Below are 18,448 nucleotides of genomic sequence, written 5' to 3'. Positions count from 1 at the left end.
ATCTGACAGGATTTTGTAACCTCGAGCAACCTCCCGTTCAGAGAGCAGGAGCAGAAAACATGGAGCAAAGAGACCGAAAGAGAGGGGAGGAGGAGGGGGAGAGAAAACTGACACACACACACACACACACACACACACACACACACACACACACACACACACACACACACACACACACACACACACACACACACACACACACACACACACAATCTACGCAAACGTCATCATCAGAGCGTCTCTTCCTCTTTCATCTCATCTTTTTCATCGTCTCCGTCCTGTTCTCACCTGACTGGCTCGTAGTGAAATTGATGCTTGAGTATCGAACAGGGAAAGGACTCAAAGCTGACACTTCATTCATGGCTTGCACCTGTCAATACCAAGAACACACAGATGTGAATTTCAAAGCCTTTTTCTCCCCATTTATATTTATGACACGCTTCAACGTTTGAGAAACAAAGACAGACACGTGCAGCGTCCACTATGACAGGTCAACAAACGCCAGGAAATGGGGAAATATCTGTCCATTATGAATAAGGAATAAGCGATGCTTTAGTCAAGGTATGCCGAACTAAATATTAAATGTTGGTGTGTATTTACTGATGCGGCACTTATAATAAAATAATAGAGCACAGTGGATTCATCTCATCTGTGGGTCCAGGAAGTGCTTCAAACTTTGAGTGAGATAAGACAAGGAAGAATCTTCCGTTTTTCCACAGCACCTGTATGAGATACGTGACCCTGGTCAGCAGGTTGTTGAGGGTGACCTTGGTTTGTTTCAGGTTGGTCTGGGAGGGGCTGAAGGTGACGCCCTCCCCACACCAAGAGCACAAAGCCGAGTTGGTGAAGGTCGGTGACGGACAGATGCGACACACCACCCCGTACCACACCTCACTTCGGCCTCCCATGTCCACCGGAGGGCGCCACCTCAAGGAAACCCCACCATCGCCGCTCTCATACTCCCAGGTCAGAGAGACAGGAGCAGACGGAGGAGCTGCGGAGAAAGCAGAGATGGGGAGAATGGGAGGAGTTTGACATACATAATGCAAGCGGTGGACTCTAAGATGGAAGCATCTGGTAAAATGTTTAAGATATGAAAGAACCTGCAGGCTGGCAAAGACATTTATGCAATGAAAAGTAATGGAAAGAACTTTATAAAATAGTTTGATGGTGAGGCAATTTCGTATGAACGAGCGTAGGAAAGTTTCATTCTTAACAGGTTTTTCTGTTGGTGCAATTTAAAGATTAAAATAGTCTTTAAAAGCAAAAGGATTTTGTTCCATTGACTGTGTATCTCGGTTCTCACAGTCTGAGCAAATGACAAATGACTCCAATGAGGCCCCTTGAACGCCTCGCAGAGGAGCCAGGCGTAAACAAACAAACAGACAAAGCTCACTTGTGCAGGCAGAAGAGTTGGCATCGCTGGCGGCCCGGTAAAAGCCGCTGCGACATTCACACACACTCGATCCCTCATGGCTGGTTCGGCTGTTGGATGGGCACACAGTGCAGGGAATAGAGCCTGAAATAGACTTAAAGTAGCCCACAGGACAGGCTGTAAGGAGACATGAAGACAGAAGAGAGGTTGTGTTTTATTAACAGCTTGCGGTTATATAAATAAAGTGATCACTGCTCCATTAGCGGTGTTCACTGCTATGAGTTTGCAGGTTTAAACTATGAAATGCTGCAGCTGCTGTTAAAGAAACAAGCTTAAATTTGGGCTCAGATGCACATACCACTATTTTTTTTTATATGGTCAGAAAATAACACACTGATAACATTCAAGCCAGTTAAGAATAGCCAGCACTTGGATTTGTCGCTGAAATACATTAATAAAAGTTCAGCTGACCAAATATCTTTTGCGCTCAGACTAGCTTCTTCTGGACCTTTCAGTGATATCACACCGTCTTTCTCAAAGCTCAGTTGTCAGTGCACTGTTGAAGTAGATAATGGAAAGTAATCTGCATGACATTCAAAGCGAAAACTTGGGAAGACCTCAGCAAGCGGACCTTCAGTTAAGATTGCTTTGTCAACTCTGATTGCAAGGTGCAGCTGATACTCACAGGTTCACTGAAAGTGCACGTGTACATCATGTGCGACGTAGTTTAAATTGAACATCTGGCATTATTCAGACAATTCAGATTTTGTTTTATGTAAGGTCTTTGCGATCTGTATTATGTGCAGCTCAGAAGTCACGAATATCAAAAAAACATACAAAAAAACCCTCATACTTAATCCCTTTTTATTGCTCCCCTCATTTTGTCCAGAACAAAATCAAACTGCAGTAACTGGTTTGGGGTTAAGCATCAATTTCAGCTTGGCTTGTGGTTCCCATTGGTTCAAAAGTTCATCTGAAAGGCAGCGGTCTCTTGTTTGTTGTTGGCTTAACCCGGAACTATCATTAACTTTTGTTTATAGAGGAAGTGGCCAGCAAACCGACAGTCACATACACACACACAAAGACACACACGAAAGGTCATAGTGAGCGTTTTGAAGGTGGAGGTTGACTTATTTACCTCATCTGCACCACTCTCCTCCTGGACAATAAGCAATACGATGATATTACTTACAGAAGCGTTAGTTTACTTCAGCATAAAGACTGTAAACAGGAGGAGACGGTTTAGCCACAGTCTCATGTGGTAAAAGCAATTAATGATAAATATTTATACACACCATAATTAGGAGTTTGAGTGTGTTGATTTGTGAGCTGTAAGGCTGCTGTAGGGCAGATTTGTCTCACTTTGGACAGAATTGGATGTTTTTATTCTCCTTTTGCAGTATTTATGCTAACCTGGCCTAACCGACTGCTTATATGATTTGTATTTATCGTACAAAGAGCAGCAGAGAGAGTGGTGTCAGCCCTTCTAGCAAGTAAGAGTAGAAAATATTTTCCCTAAGTGTTAAAACACTCCTTTAAAGTTTTTTAACTTGTCTAACTTGTCTGAGTTAATATCGCAACTCAAGCGTGGAAGATCGTTCTTGACCTACCTAACAATAACCTCTGTAATCCCTTCATGGCAGCAGTTTTTGTCTGACGACGGTGGTCTCTTTCAGCAGAGTAATGCACCCAGTATTTGAGGAATATGTAAAGGAGTTCAAGGTGCTGTGTAGCCTGTATCAGTGTGACAGATTCACTTTCACCCTACCGAACTTCAAGGATCTGATGCTAACGTCTGGTGCCTGATACCACACGACACCTTCAGAAGTCTCGTGAAGCCCACGCCTCGATGGATCAGAGCTATTTCAGCAGCACGAGGGAGGCCAACACAATATTAGGATTGTGATTCTAAAGTTGCGGCAGAACTGTGTAAAGATATTTATTAAGTACTAAACAATCCTTCTACAGTACGGTGCCTTATATAATGAGCCACTCCTAATTTCTTTATATTTTCTTAAAAACGAGCCAGATTTTCCTGTAATTTCTGTAAAGTTATCTTGAGCATTAGTTCTCTTTCAAGGTTTTTCTTTGCACGCTGGTTGTTTTTTTTCACTCCAGTCCTTGTACATACCAAGCCATTTTTAGAGGAATATTTTTTTGCTTATTAAGCCACTTAACACCGACCTATGAATCAAGTACAAAAAGGCACCAAAGTCAAGGGATTGACCAGTGTTGTGTCTACACATAAGAGATAATTTCACAAGGAATCTATTTTAAATTGTATCGTTAGGCAATTTGCTCATCCTGGCCTGTCACAAAAGCATAATTCTTTTCCTGTTTCTTTAGACGAATCTTTAAAAATGGCAAAGAAAGCACAATTTGTTGGATTAAATAAAGTAGAGCTGCAATGTGTGCGATGTGTCCTCAAAACTTTTGAGTAAACTGGAAAAATAAATGACAAAGTGAGAAGTGACAGGTCTAAAAAACTATCTACAGCAGATAAACAGTAGCTGAAAGTCCTCAATAAATACATAATGAAGAGCTGACACAGGATCTGAGAGATGAATCTGACCCCTGTGATAGAAACAAATTGAAGAATAGAACAAAAATGGTCTCAGTAAAGGGGTGGGTGTTAAGGCCTAATTGCACAAGAACTGAAATTAAGATCAGTGCTAACAGGTCTTATGGAGTGATGAATCAAAATTTGTGATTTTTGGTTCAAATTATCAACATAGAATAGAGACAGGTACAACAACGAGTGTCTGCAGCCATCTCTAAAACGAGGTGGAGGCTCTGTCATGGTCAAAATTGACAGAATTATGAACACAGAAAAATATGATACACCATGCAAAATGACCTAGTAAGTGTTTCATTGGCAATGACAATGATCCCAAACAAACTAGCACTGTGCAGTAAAAGCATACCTGGATAGAAAAATACACAATGTAATGCTATTAGTCGTGGATTGGCCTCTACATTGACCTTAACATTATTGAAGCACTGTGAGATCATCTTGACAGAGACCAGAACAAAAAGGCAGCCAACATCCAAAGAAGAGCTTTGAATGTCCTTCATGAAGCCCGGAGAACGATTCCTGAAAACTTTCCTAAGAGAGTTTAGGCTGTGTGGTCATACCAATTATTAACTTTCAATGCTTACTTGTTAGAACTGTACAAGCTCTCTTGTTCCCTTATATAACAAATTTCCGTGTATGTTTGGACACATTTCAATAATTCGCTGCACGCATTCCTCATTCTCCAAGCAAAAAATAAAGAAACAAGGGTTTTCTCAAGACTTTAGCACATTACCGTAACAGGACCACTTCATTCCTAGGCAAATATTTCCCTATTAAAACATTTTATTGGCCTTTTTTAATAAAAAGGCCTACTGTCCTCATATGTATTCAGGAATCATGTGCTGGAATTCATAATCCATTGGAACTGTCAAATCAAGTCACATTCAAGCATAAATTGATTATTTCTCTCGCTCTTTCTCTCTCATACGCACACTAACACGCACGCACGCACACAAACAAATACCATTTGAACCTGCAGGCTGTGTTATATGACAGAAAAATCTGTGAAATCTGCCAGTTGTTAATGTCAACTGACCGCTGAGGTCAAGGTGACTGACACATGACTTCATGCTGCTGCCAGCCTGAGCCTCGAGTGCTCGTACTTATGAGGATTTTGAGTCCACAGCCTCCAGGTTGGTCTGCTGCCATTTTTACACTGCGAGTGTGTGTGGGCATGTGAGTGCCATTAAAGGAGTGTCGGCTAAAGGTTGCATCGTTCAAAATGTGCTCCCTTTGTCTGAAAGCTAAATGTAGAGTATGTGCGTATCCTCAGACAGACAACCTCTTGTATTGTTGAGTGCAAATGGCACACTAAAAACAAAAAAACATGACCCAGCAGTTTCATATGTTTTTGGAGCCTTACAGTACCCTCGGAGTTGGAGAATGAGAGCGAGGGCATCAGTGGGAGCAAACCCCTGACCTCGCTTATATAACCTTGTCAAGAATGCGTAGCATGTCTTAAACTTGACGTGCTAAAAGAGCGCATGGATGCATTTATGCATGCTTGGCGCTGGTGCAGCAGTGTGGGAGGGGAAGATAAGAAGGCACAAAGTGGGAAAAAAAAGTGGAGAATAAACAGATAAAAGGCTTCCTGTGTTCTCACTTGTCTCTGAGAGCGCACCTTGCTTTCAAACAGGTGTGAAGTGAGAAAAAGGAAGGGGGACTAAAATAATGCGAAGACAACAAAGAGAGAAACCAAACTGGGGAAGAAGTGAACATGGAGACGGATGGACTGAGACAGCTGTAGGATGAACAGCAGAATTATGTATATAAGCCTGAGATGATGGGTGACAATGAGGAAATTGAAAGTGGAAAGCAGCAGGAGGGCGACAACAGAGGAATAGAGAGGAATATAACTTCCTCCATCTTTTATGTCCCAGATGCACATTAGCAGACGTGTTCTCCTACAGCACTGACATGAAACATGACTTTGCTACAAAGCCTCTCATCACCAGCGTTATGAGCTCCCTCAACCCCCTCCTCCTCCTCCTTCCCCTCCCCCTCCTCTCCCGCATCCGCCCGATTTGAGCAGCCAATGAACGTGCAGAGCCCTCTGCCCTCTTCCTTGATCTGCATCCCTCTCTCAGTCACCCACCCAGCAATAAAACAGAAAGCGTACCACCATTATAAGCTCAGTCACAGATGCCTTTACATTACAAGTGTGCAAAAGTGCACACAGCAAAGTCCCAGCGAGCCCTGCCAACAAAACAAACGAGCGTCTCTGGCAATGACAGATATAAATATCGCTCGTTTGTTGAGGTGACTGAAAACTGAAAAGATGACACGATTAAGCGTCAGAAAGTTAATCTCCGACTACACACACTTTGATAATTTATTTGTTTTTCATCTTTTCGAACCAAAGGTAAGGATTTTCTGCTTAAGTACAGTTAAAACTTTGTGCTTTTGATAGATGGAAATAAGCAATTAGCATTTTGAAAAGGGACCGTTCGCAAACAAACAATAGACGAGCTGAAAATGTGAATACCGATGTGCTTACAGCTTCACCCTAACTTTACACAAAGAAAAAACTGAGGTCTTATTTTTAAATATATAATACCTTTAAGTCTTGCTTCAAAAATCCCTGCCATGTTTTTATCATAATCCAGTGGATTACTAAATGAAGGGCAATGAAATGAAAAGGAGTGATGGGAAGAGGGCAGTGTGTGAAGGTACTGCATATAAACAGGAGCCAACTTTTATATGTCATGTTTTTCTTAATTTGCGGGTCATTTTAAAACAGCAAACCGCTCTGAAAGCAGTCAGGGATGAGATTAAGGTCATAAGGTCAGTTTGTGGCATCATTTATGAAACTAACTCACAACAAACACGACCGGGTGTGTTATTCGTGTGCTATTGCCACAGTGCATTGATGTTTACATGCAAGCGTGTATGTATTTACTGATAGACGGATGGGCGGGCGTATGGGGATAGGGATTAATTTGACAAAGGCTGCATGGAAAGAGAACGAGATTAGGCAAGAAGGATGACTGAAAACTGCATTTATTTTCTAAAGAGATAAAGAGATAAACACAAGCAGAAATAAGAAAGCCACGAGCTGAGTAATTTGATGTTAACATTGTACGTTGGTATGTAGATCACTGACCCAATTTCTGTCTTTTTTTCCTCTTCCTCTCCCTCTTTCATGCACTCATTCCCTCTTTTGGCTCCCAGCATAATCTCTCTCTGTTTCTCTCTCTCTCTCTCGCTCAGACGCACAACAAACGCACGCACACAAACACACAACAGTCACAGATGCGACCACACAACAGACTACATTCGGTAATTTAGTGGATCCTGAAAACAAGACACACACTGAATCGTGTGCTCTAATATTGTCTCTCTTCCTCGTAAGCTCCAGCAGCACTCTACCACACGTGAAAGCAAAATAATCCTTTGTTGGATTTTCACCGCTGATGCAGCGACAAAGAAAATGATTTGAAGACTCCCTCTTACATATCTTGACAAATTACTGCATTAGGCAAATCCTGCATGTTCACAGAAATCTTGGAAGGATTCAGGATTCACCGTCGCTCCCACGGTGAACATCGTGCAGTTTAACGAGGCAACCTTTTGACCTGCACACTCTTTGTCGAGCTGATGTAAACTGATTCAAAAGACAACAGTGTGCACTAAAAATGGATGTTACATAATGCAAATGACCCTAATTGTAGGTGGAGCTGTTGGAGCTGCTGGAGCTGCTGGAGCTGTGATATTTACCTAAGACCTTCACACATTAAATTTTCAGCGTGCTGACGTCTTGTTTCCTCTTCCCTGGGCCTGCATCTGCCCCTGTAAGATTTGAGCTCTCAGCCTAATAATCATGACAGCTCAGCACCGTTTCTGACTTAACAGGGATCATTTTATTTCTTTCAAAACATTTTTTTTAGTTATTACTATCCACATTTAGCAATTTGCAGTCATGTTTCTGTCTCTTCTGCTCTGTTTTTGCTGTTTTTTTTAACCATTTCCCAGGAGGCCTTTTCCAGGCTTTTTAGCTGCTAAATGCTCCAATAGGTTTGCCAGACTGCCCCTAAGTGTGTCTACATGCCTGTTTGGTGCCAAGCAGAAAGTGTACAGTGGCTTTTTTACTGAAAAAGGAGAAGTGGCAATGAACTGAACTCTGAAATTTGCTGTGATAACGTTTCATAAAGCTGGAGGATGTGCGGATTCACGTGACAGTTTTTGAGAGCCCGGCATCCCCATTTCACATGAATGTTTAAAAAAATGATTGTAATTTCTCCACCGAACTGCCCTGTGAAATATAATGAACACCATCATAAAGAGTTTTGAGTCATGTAGCGATTGATTTGATATGATGTGTATGTATTCAAGCTGATTTATCACCGCTGCATGTCAACACCCTACAGCCCAGTCGATACAGTACGTCATTGATCATTTCACTCAACTGTGTTTCTCTCAGTACTTGACCTTTACTAATAGACTGGAAAATCAATTGAATTCCAGCGCTGCTGATGAGTAGGCTTACTGACGGCTTGATGAAGAAGGGGACACAACTGCAACTGGGAAAATGTAGTCGGTATATTCTATGAGACGATTATCTACTTTGTTATTTGGTGAAGAGTGTCTGTTTGGGACTAAAGCAGACTCAAAATAATGTCACACTTGCACTCGTACGTCCTCCCCTGGCCAAATGTTCTTGTTTCTCACCACAACCTGCCTCGGGGTAGTTGGTGGATGTGTCTGTGCTGAGAGTAAGGGCTCTGGGCAAAAAATCAGGACAAACTGACATGTTGAATATTTCAGGACGTAGTCTCACGCCACATAAAATATCAACATGGCTTCAAGTAAGCTCAAAGCTCCATCTGAGCATCCGCCACAATAATCTTTGTCCTAAACCATCAACAGTCGCTTAAGGGGACTCAAGCAGAAGGTGTGTATCTGAGGATGATGCACATCCAGCAGGGACCAACTCAAGCTGCCTCAAACTACAGAACTGTTTCATGTTTGGCTGAACAGGTGTAACTGTGGCTTATGCTCGGTCATGTTTCTGCCTGTCCTCTCTACGTCTCTGTCTCCCTTGTGGGATGCAAATGTCAAAGGAGAAAAACGTCCTGATGCTGCCTGGCAGAAAAATAAAATAACAGCAGGCAGCTGCTGCGTGACGTCTGCCTCTGTTCTTATCGTTTTATAAAAGACTCCAGAAGAGTTTTTATCCCGAACTGACTTCTGAATATTTTAGTGATCATATAGAACTTGGGTGTTCTTGTAGACTTACTTGTGATAAACAAGCTCATAAATAATCAAGGGATGATCTTTTAATGTTTGTCTGCCAAAGGGCCGGCTGTGTTTTTTTAAGTGTCTGATTTTTCAGTTGGATTCTCAATTTATCTTCGGTCCAAATGTCGGAGTGTTGTTTTGGTGAGCCTGAAAAAACAGAATAATCAAGCATCATGCCCGCAGTAAACCGACTGAACTATGATGCCTGTGGTGAGTGTCTCTCACCAGGGATTTATTTTAAACCCATGGCAATGACAAATGGTTTCACAATAGATCTGACTTTGGGAGAACATCACAAGATGCAGCTCTTATTAATAACAAATAAACCTACTTTTTCAGTCAGTTTCTCACTAAGAGATGTGATTAAAAATGTATGTAACTGGCTCTATAACAAAGAGAAAACCATATGCGACTAAAAGTTATGGTTGCCATCTCCTTCAAAGTCTCCTTCTGACCACTTAAACATATGCATCTGTGACTCTGCCACAGATCTCAAGCTGCACCATCAACTTCACAGTCAAACTGACCTGACCTTCTTTTAAAGGATCATCACCAGGAATGAGAGATGCAGTTATAAACAGAGACTTTTAGAAAAAGCTGCAGTCTGCAGCGCAAAGAAAGCACATCAGGACTGAAATCAACCAAGACCAGTACTCATCATCTGCCCTATTCAAAGGCTGTGGCTCCCTACAAGCTCTTCCCCTTTTTCCACAATGAAATTTGACTTGAAGTGCTTTTTTTGACACAGTGGTCAAGATCCAGTGTGTGCACACCTGTAAGTGGCCAGAACAGGTCTTCCAATCAAAACATATTTTGCTGCACAAGATTACAACCTTGAAGCAGATAGGAGGCATATTTTTTTTTATAGTTTCTGCCTACAGGCCCAGCCTCTAACCTTTTTGATTGCACCTCATATGAGTGACTAGTGGCACTGTACAAAACTATATCTATACGAAAAAAAACTTTTAAAGGAGTTTTAAAAACTATTCTTTCGTTTTCTTTTGTCCTCTCATTTGAAAAAAAATACCCACTATTTAGTCAGGTGTGTGCAAATTTTTTAGCAATCCATTTAATAGTGTTATCAAATCTTTCAAAAAATGAACATCCATGAAGCCATGCAGTGCAAATGCATATGGACCACACTTAAGAAACGTACGTCCTTGCCATATTAATCTGGTTTTGCAAATAAAGGAATGCATGATCTTGCCTTGGATCTAAAAATAAAAAGCTATTAGTGCTGCATGTAGTTAAAGGCAATCATTTAACACCGATCGTAATTTTCCCATGAGACTGAGAGGTGGGATCTGATAATCTCCTACGTGCCCCTAAAAACGATGTCTTGCTTGAGGTGACAAGCCTGAGTGTGTGGTTGTCAGGTGGATTTCCAACAGCATTCATTTACATTGTAGGAGTTTAAATAGCAAGTGTAATGCAAATTTTTGTGAAAATTAAAATGAAATGCATTTAATGAAATGCATGGGCATATTAGTTAAGACTGGACACTTGAAGGCAGTGGAAATTAGTGTCAGTCAACTTCTTAAAGTGCTTTTCCCTGTATTTAAAGTGCCAGCAGCATAAAAAAAACATACAGCTTCAAACCAATAATTCAGTGCAGCACAGCTGATAATTTGCTCACTTTGCGTTACTATTAAACAGCCTTGATGTTTAATTTAAACAAGAACAAAATGTACAAGTTGTTAGAGTTAAGGAAGTTCATGCTCCAGTTTCCAAAGAGAACAAGGATCGGCTACTGTTAATAATCGTTGACGGCTGCATTGGCAGTTAACCATCTGCCTCTTTTCTCGACGTTCCCAGGGAGGCAGAGAGGACAACAATGCCAATCCACATCATTAGTCAGTGACGTGACCAACAAAACATAATCATTAAAAAAAGAAAGGAAAGAAAGAAAGCCGCAACGTGTTTGATCAGTCAGAGACAGTCACTGGAAAAGTCTTCGCTCCGGCAGCCGAGCAGCTTCGAGGAGTGATTTGTCAGTAGTTATCAATCAAACAGAGACAAACGCAAGTGGCAGGTCGGGTGCAGATGTAAAGCAAAAAGAGCATGAACACATTTCACAGCTGACTTGGCAGGACTGGAGGATTAATTGCGCTGCCATTAGTTAGACTTGAGGAATTACAGCCGTTGAAATTCCTGTGAGAATACAGTTTTTTGACTGTAATCCTCAGACGTATGTGGACGGGGTGAGCATCGGCGTCCCGGCGAGATACGCTTGTGTGTACTCACACATTCGCACAAAGACAGTCGCACAGCCCTGCCGTCACGCCCTCGGTACTTTTTTGCCTGCTCAGTTCTTTAAAGTCATTAACTTGCATCCTCCTATCTTTCATTCTCCTTCCACGTCTCCCTATTTTCCCTCCACTCTCTCTCTCCCCCTGCGGTTTCTGTCACTTGTTCACAGACGAGTGGCCATTACATCGCTATGACCTAAATGTGTCACAGTTCTCTCTCTATGACTCTCTCCCTCTCTCCCTCCTCTTGCTCTCTCCCTGCATCCCTTCGTGTCCGTCTGGACATCTATCAAATTTTTCCCCACTTCTTGCCCCTACTATTTACACCCACTTTTAAAAGCGCAACACTTTTTGACCAGTTTTGCAAATGCTGACCTCAGTATTATCGGCCTGCCTCTCCTTTGTCTCTCTGCCTCTCCACTGAAAGTCACTGGAAGAGTAAACAGTCAATATAGCACCTCTGATTTAACAGTTTCTCTGTATTTGTCCTTAAAAGTCCTGATGCAGTTGTTAAATCCCTCCAGATGCATTGCTTGGATTGTCTCGTCCTTCTTCGTCTCATCTTATCCTGACCTGACCTGTCTGCCCTCATCTCCTTCTGGTCTCTACATCAAGCACAGCAGAGTATCGGGGTGACAGCAGCTCCATTCAGTATTGATCCAGATGCTTATCTCAACAAATATCACAAAAAAAGAAAGAAAAAGAAAAGAGAGCTGGCAGGAAATCAAGCCTGGAGCTTAAGTTTTATACGTTTAGAACCAAAGCATTGCAACAGCAGTTTGTGGGTTTATCAGATGTTTCGAGCAAGATTTTTTCTTCACCAGCCACAGTGACCTCCTGGAGTCCTGCCAGGCAGCCAGCTTTGAATAAGCGCATTACCCGAAACACCACACGATTACTTTAATAGATCATGTTTGTCCCATTCAAGCAACTAAGAGAATATATGAAAAAATAAAAGAATATCTGCGATTTTGACCTTTTTTAAAATCTGTCTCTCACAGCTCTGTGACATTTATAAAAGCATATGTCTAAGCTTTGCATCAAAGAAGCATTGATTTCTTTAGTGTCCGTCAACCTGAACAGTGTCCACCGGACTCACCCAGACAGGCAGATCCATTGAGGTTCGGCTCATAACCTTCATCACAGACGCATCCACCGACGGGCACCATCCACTCTCCTTCAGCATTGCAGTGCATGCGAGGGGGCGTGTCTCCTTGTGCCTTACTGTGAGGGACACACGTCCCAGTCACAGGCACTAAAGCAGTTGGCTCGGCACCCGAGGGAGTCGGTGGATACGAAGCTAGGTAGAGGCTCGTGGCTGGACAGCGGCGGTAGAAGATAGACACCCCCATGAGGGAAACGCAAGCTCCGCTGTCGACGACGGCCAAGACAAATCTAAGAAGAAGGGGGTCAGAGAGCATTCATAAGGTTTAGTGATGCTTTTAAATCGTGAGAAACAAAGTGTCGTACAGAAATGATTACCCTTTGCGTGTGAGGGGAGCAAAGCTGCGTGTCTTAATGTTGATACGGCTGTATCTGTTGGGCTGATACTGGTGAGGTGAGCTGGGCTCCACCTTGGAAAAACTCTTATCGGCTGCGATGGTGTCGATCTTTACCCAGCCCTCCCTGGTCTCCCTCTCCCCGCTCGATGGCTGGAGAAAACACAAATTAGACAGGAGACCAAGAAAAAAAGGATAATTATTGGTCAGGAGGAAACAAAATAGCTTAAAGAGAGTGTGGCTGACATCAAGTAAACAAGGGGGAAATTATGGAGGCACTGGTTTACATATAAATATGGTCTGGAAACACATGGTAAGATTAAAGATAAGCTCAGATCGTGCTTTTTTAGTCGCAGGCATATGCATAATATGAAGTAGTTTAGTATGCAGTGTAATCACTGACTTAAGATCTGTGCAGGTCCCAGTGGGGATTCGTGCTGAAGTCCCTGCAAAGACTTTCATCTCTGCACTGCTTCCTGCTCTTCTAAAGCCCTCCTCTGATTCCTCATCAGGCTTTGATTTGCATTTTTAAAAAGCATTTGACTTCCCCAAGGAGAAACGCATTCATCTATACAAACAGAGAATCCCTCCCACTGATGTCTCCTGATGTAGTTCAGGCAATTCACAGACTCAGTAGCTCGAAAAGCAGCAGAGGAAAAGCACTAAATTAAACAACACCAACAACGCTAAGTGCTTAAATAAATAAATAAATCATATGGGAAGTGTCAGTCTTCACTGACAACACATGGGGTTCAGAGATTTTTCCGCACTCCGTAGAAAACGTTCATTGTATGTGTTAAGGATGTAATTAGTGGGGCTGAAGTGACATTTATGGAGACCACAGTGACACTAGATTGTGCTTCGCACCAGTGTAGTCTGAGGATGGTGTCACTTTTTCTTCACCAATCAGTGATTATACAATTGCTCAGTACCATGGGACATGATAGGATTCATTGTTTTGATGGAGCATTAGGGGAATAACAATCAATCACCAACACAGCTCGAGTTTAATGACTCCGTCTGCAGGTGGCCTTGCAGCAAGCGGTGACAAAAAGTCAGGATTTAACACTTGTTCAAATCAACTGTGGCCATATGAGACTCAATTAGAGATTAGTTACTCAACTTTTTATATTTCCAGTTGATGTGTTTGTGTAGTTCTTGGAGGATGCTGAGCAGCAAAACCAAACCAAAACAAACAACAGGATATCTCAGTGCAGTCTGCAGCCCAGCATGTTAGGATTAGTGCACGCAAACTGTGACGTGACTGCCTTGCAACAAGCTTTGTAAACCCACTATTACATTTGTATAAAACTGCTAAGTGCTAGAGTAAAAACTAGATAAAGTGGTGAAAGAGTTTCAAGTGGGAAATCTGTGATTAGGAAGACTTAACAGGCTGTTTATCGTCCTAATCTGTCATTGTTAGTCTATTATATGTGGTTTACTTATTTAGAGATACAGTATGTTTATTGAATGTAACGTAAAAGTCTTGATAGTTTCTATCTAATGTATCAATGTATATTTCATCTGGATGAAATATGCAAAAGAATAAAGTTAGAATAAACAACACTGATGGAGTCAGTGAAAAACATCCATCTATCCATCCATTCGCTTCCACGGGGGGCGCTGGAGCCTATCCCAACTGTCATGGGGCGAGAGGCGGGGTACACCCTGGACAGGTCACCAGTCTGTCGCAGGGCTAACACACAGAGACAGACAACCATTCGTGCTCACATTCACTCCCGCATTCACACCTAAACAGTGCTAACCACTGTGCCACCGTGCTAACAGGTAACTGTTTTCTGTCTCGCTCATGATTGTGGAGGAATTTTGCCCCATTATTCTTTACAACATTACTTCAGTTTATTAAGATTTGCAGGCAGCTCTGTTCAGGTCCCTCCACAGCATTTCAGACCTGGACTTTGACTTGGCCATTACGACACTTTGATTCTTTTCACTTTCAGCCATTCTGTTGTAGATTTGCTGCTGTGCTTGAGATCTCTGTTCTGCTGCATAACACAGTTTGGGCTAAGCTACATCTGTCTTACATTTGATTCTCAAACTATTTGCTATACAAAGAAATTAATGTTCGACTTAATGGCCGCAAGGTACCCAGGCCTTTTGGCCATAAAACAAGCCCAAATCATCACCCCTCCTCCACCATGCTTGACAGCTGCCCTATTCAAAGGATGTGACAAGACAGAAGTCTTGCGGTTTATTCACATGTAACTTTGCAGACCTGAGCCGAGCTTAGACAAGAGCCTTTTCTCCTGGGAATCCTTCTAAACAAGCCAGTATTCTGTCTTTTTCTTGATCAAATGTCATGAACTTTAACTAGCTGAGGCCTGTAGATTCAGAGATGTAGTTCTTGGGTTTTTGCCATTTCTCTGAGCATTGCATGGTCTGACCTCGAACTTGCTGGAACATCCACTCCTGAGAAGATTGCGACGTTATCTTAGCACACACCTGAATGCTCTAGAGCAGTAAACTGCCAAAACATCTGTTTTTATTGAGCTGCTCGCACTTGTTGTTGAGCAATTAATCAAATACATTTGACTTGCAGCCTTGCTGCAACTCTTACGTCTTCTGGGTGCACTGTTTCTACAGGACTACACAGAGTCACATGAAAACTTTCTTTTTCATGTGACCATCAAACCCCAACCTGAAATCTTTAATTACCAGTCATAAAACACAAAAGCCTCAATAAATACTCACTGTTGTTACAGTTGCCATATTTAGTCTGTTTAATACTACATATGTAATTTATTTAACACTACAATTTGGCTTTTTTTTAACATTACTTACAGGTGGATTATTTTCAATCGAAGCTTAGTTTTATTAAAAATGTCTAGGTTAGAGTCCATCACTTGGGTTGCTGCTAGTTTCTTTTTTTTTCCAAGATCAGATGAGTTTGTTTATATCCAGATGTTAGAAGAGTGTTTCTAGAAATACTGCCAGAACTGGGTGAGTGTTTGCTGCCAAATTAATTGTTGGGCTTGTGAGGATGTTAAGCCCTGTGACCTGAATTTAGGCTAATGCACGAGTGGCACAAGCTTAGGCAACAAAATTTCAAAACATGCCCATCAGAGGAGAAACCTTTCTTCATCTTTTTGTCATTTTTGAGCCCCGTGCAGTAGAGACAGACAGGAAACACAGCAGGAGACAGCCGTGACATGACATGCAGTCCTACCAGCTAGCTAGAAGTCAAACATGTGCTGCTAAGGACATTTTAGCCCATGTGGTGCACATGCTTTGAATTTAGACATCAGATTAGCTTTTCTTTTAGAACTTTTCTTTTGCTAGGTTCTGGTGCTAACCACAAACACTTTAAGGGCCCTTTTCCAACTCCAGATTATTATTCTTGAACTCTGATAATGTAGCTTTGCATTGTTCACATTTCAAAATAATTATATTTATCATATCCTGGATCTTAGTGCAGCCTATCAGTCCATCCTCTGTCTGAAACAATCAGTTTTTAGCGCTTCTCCTTTTAAGCCAACTTTCTTCTGATTGGCTATCCCTCACAATTAAACTAAGACCAGCACTGCCAAAACAAATACCAGTAAGGACACTTTTAAGCTATAAACGCAGGATATTTAGGGGAGAGGAGTGTCTCATGATTTATGAAATGAAACATCATCAATTTGCAAATTCTGAATATTTTAAAGACCACTGTGATTTTCAAAGAGTTAACACAAGAAAATGCACCTTTGAGGTTTTCATGTATTTTGAAACTCAGTTTTTTTGAAGACCTGAGATGAAAATGTGCCCATCTCTAAAGCGCCTCGGGTGAATTTCTGTTGTTTAAATGTGCTATAGGCTATAAATAAATGTGACAGTCAACACAAAAAAAATGTTCATACTTTTTTCATAGTGCATGTATAAATAAATAATTTATTTAACACAACACACAGTGTGCTACATACTGAACTCATGGGAAAGAAACGAAGTACCGATGCTTTCACGCGAGTATCAATCCAGGGACATTTGGCTCGATCTGCCAACTTCTAGTAAAAACTTCCTGAAGCTAAACACTCAGAGCAGCCTGAAGCTGAGCTTTTGGTTCCCATATGATTGAAGCTGCCCATGTTTAATATGAGTAGCCACCACTGTAAAACTATTTGACAGAAAATTAACAACAGTATAATACATCATCTTTAGAATCAAATGCATCATCGCAGCTCATCCAGTGTGTCACCTTACCTCAGCTACCCAAGTCCTCTCCAGCTCCCTCTGGGAGTCGGCCTGCTTGTAGTATAGAGTGAGTGTCTCCCTGCAGGCGGGCGACGGTGAACGCAGGCTCGCGCAGTCTCGCACAGAAAAACGCAACGTGACGAACACCCGTGGAGCCGAGTGGCGGTACAGGAAAGGAGTAGCCAACCAGTTGTCCTGCTGACGGGGATTTTGGTTGACATTGCAGACTTCAAAGGTTCGTATGAGCTTCCCTCGGTCATCCAGGACGCTGACCTCATCCCACTGGAAGACAGAAACAATATTATGAGCTTGTGTAAACTGACCTCAGCAAAACAGAAATAAAACTATAAGCACAGGGCTCCAGAATAGGCCTGTATAAACTGTTAAAACGCCGGTATGTTTATGACTTTTCCACAGCCATGAATCTTACTCATGACTTAGAAGGCGGTTTACATTTTACAAGGTAAATATTGAACATATTGCTGCTGTTGCTGACATCAGCCTTGTCCTTCATTGGGTGTTCTCTATGGAGGCTACTTGAGATAAGTCTGATAGAGCAGTTGTTTTTTTGTTTTTTGTTTTTGCTGTAATATCACAGGAAAAGCTTTTGTTCCCTGTCCTCACTGATCTAGGTCGTCTCTATAGTGCTGCAGAGTAGGCTCTCTAATTACTTAATCAATGATTAAAAGAACAGTAATTTAATTAAACAGCTCCAGCCTTTCATTTAGAGCAACATGTTTCAGGTGGTGAAGACAAAACTGTGTTAACAGGGACGGTTCAGCTCTCACTGTGGTGAAGCCTTTGAGACTTTAGTGTTTTGGTGATTTTTGCCTGTTTGTGGTGCTTAAAAGTGACATTTAACAAGACTGATGCACAGCAGCACTTTTACCTAAATGCTTACATTGGCATACTAGCTAGCTATTATTTGGTACTTATTCTAGCATGGTAGCATGATGACATTACACAGAAAAGCTATCATTAACTGACATATTCAACTGCACCGTCTTTTTAATGTTTTTTTGTTTGTTTTTTTTGCATTTTTAATGTCTCTACACTGAAGTATTTTTGGAAATTGTGCTGTATACATGGTTTTAAATGTTGCAGAACCTGATTGTGACCTGACAACAAGGGATCTACATAGTTATTATTGATGAAAATTGCATTACGGATTCTTGCAACAAATTTAAATGTTATAGTCTTGTCCTCATGAGTGAAAACTAAACATGCTTAAAGTTGCTGAAATAAACATAATATATACAAGAACTGGGATTGTATGTGAAGATCAGATTGGTCCACCTATTGAGGATAGATGCAGACATAT

General features: G+C 41.6%; 1 protein-coding gene across 1 annotated transcript in view; it reads right to left on the bottom strand.

The window, feature by feature from the left end:
* The window catches only part of ephb6 (eph receptor B6), a 44,286-nt gene that overhangs the window by 9,787 nt on the left and 16,051 nt on the right, over positions 1–18,448 (bottom strand). Inside the window, exons 3-8 of the mRNA XM_026183944.2 lie at positions 17,137–17,409; positions 12,920–13,089; positions 12,537–12,832; positions 1,397–1,552; positions 723–994; positions 289–370 (exon numbers count right to left, since the gene is read on the bottom strand). Coding sequence (XP_026039729.2) covers positions 289–370; positions 723–994; positions 1,397–1,552; positions 12,537–12,832; positions 12,920–13,089; positions 17,137–17,409 — 1,249 coding nt within the window. The remainder of the gene's footprint in view (positions 1–288; positions 371–722; positions 995–1,396; positions 1,553–12,536; positions 12,833–12,919; positions 13,090–17,136; positions 17,410–18,448) is intronic.

This window comes from Astatotilapia calliptera, chromosome 11 (assembly GCF_964374335.1).
Source record: "Astatotilapia calliptera chromosome 11, fAstCal68.1, whole genome shotgun sequence".
Classification (NCBI taxonomy): Eukaryota; Metazoa; Chordata; class Actinopteri; order Cichliformes; family Cichlidae; genus Astatotilapia; species Astatotilapia calliptera.
The sequence above is the reverse complement of the archived record's forward strand: the minus strand, read 5'-3'. Positions and strand labels throughout refer to the sequence as shown.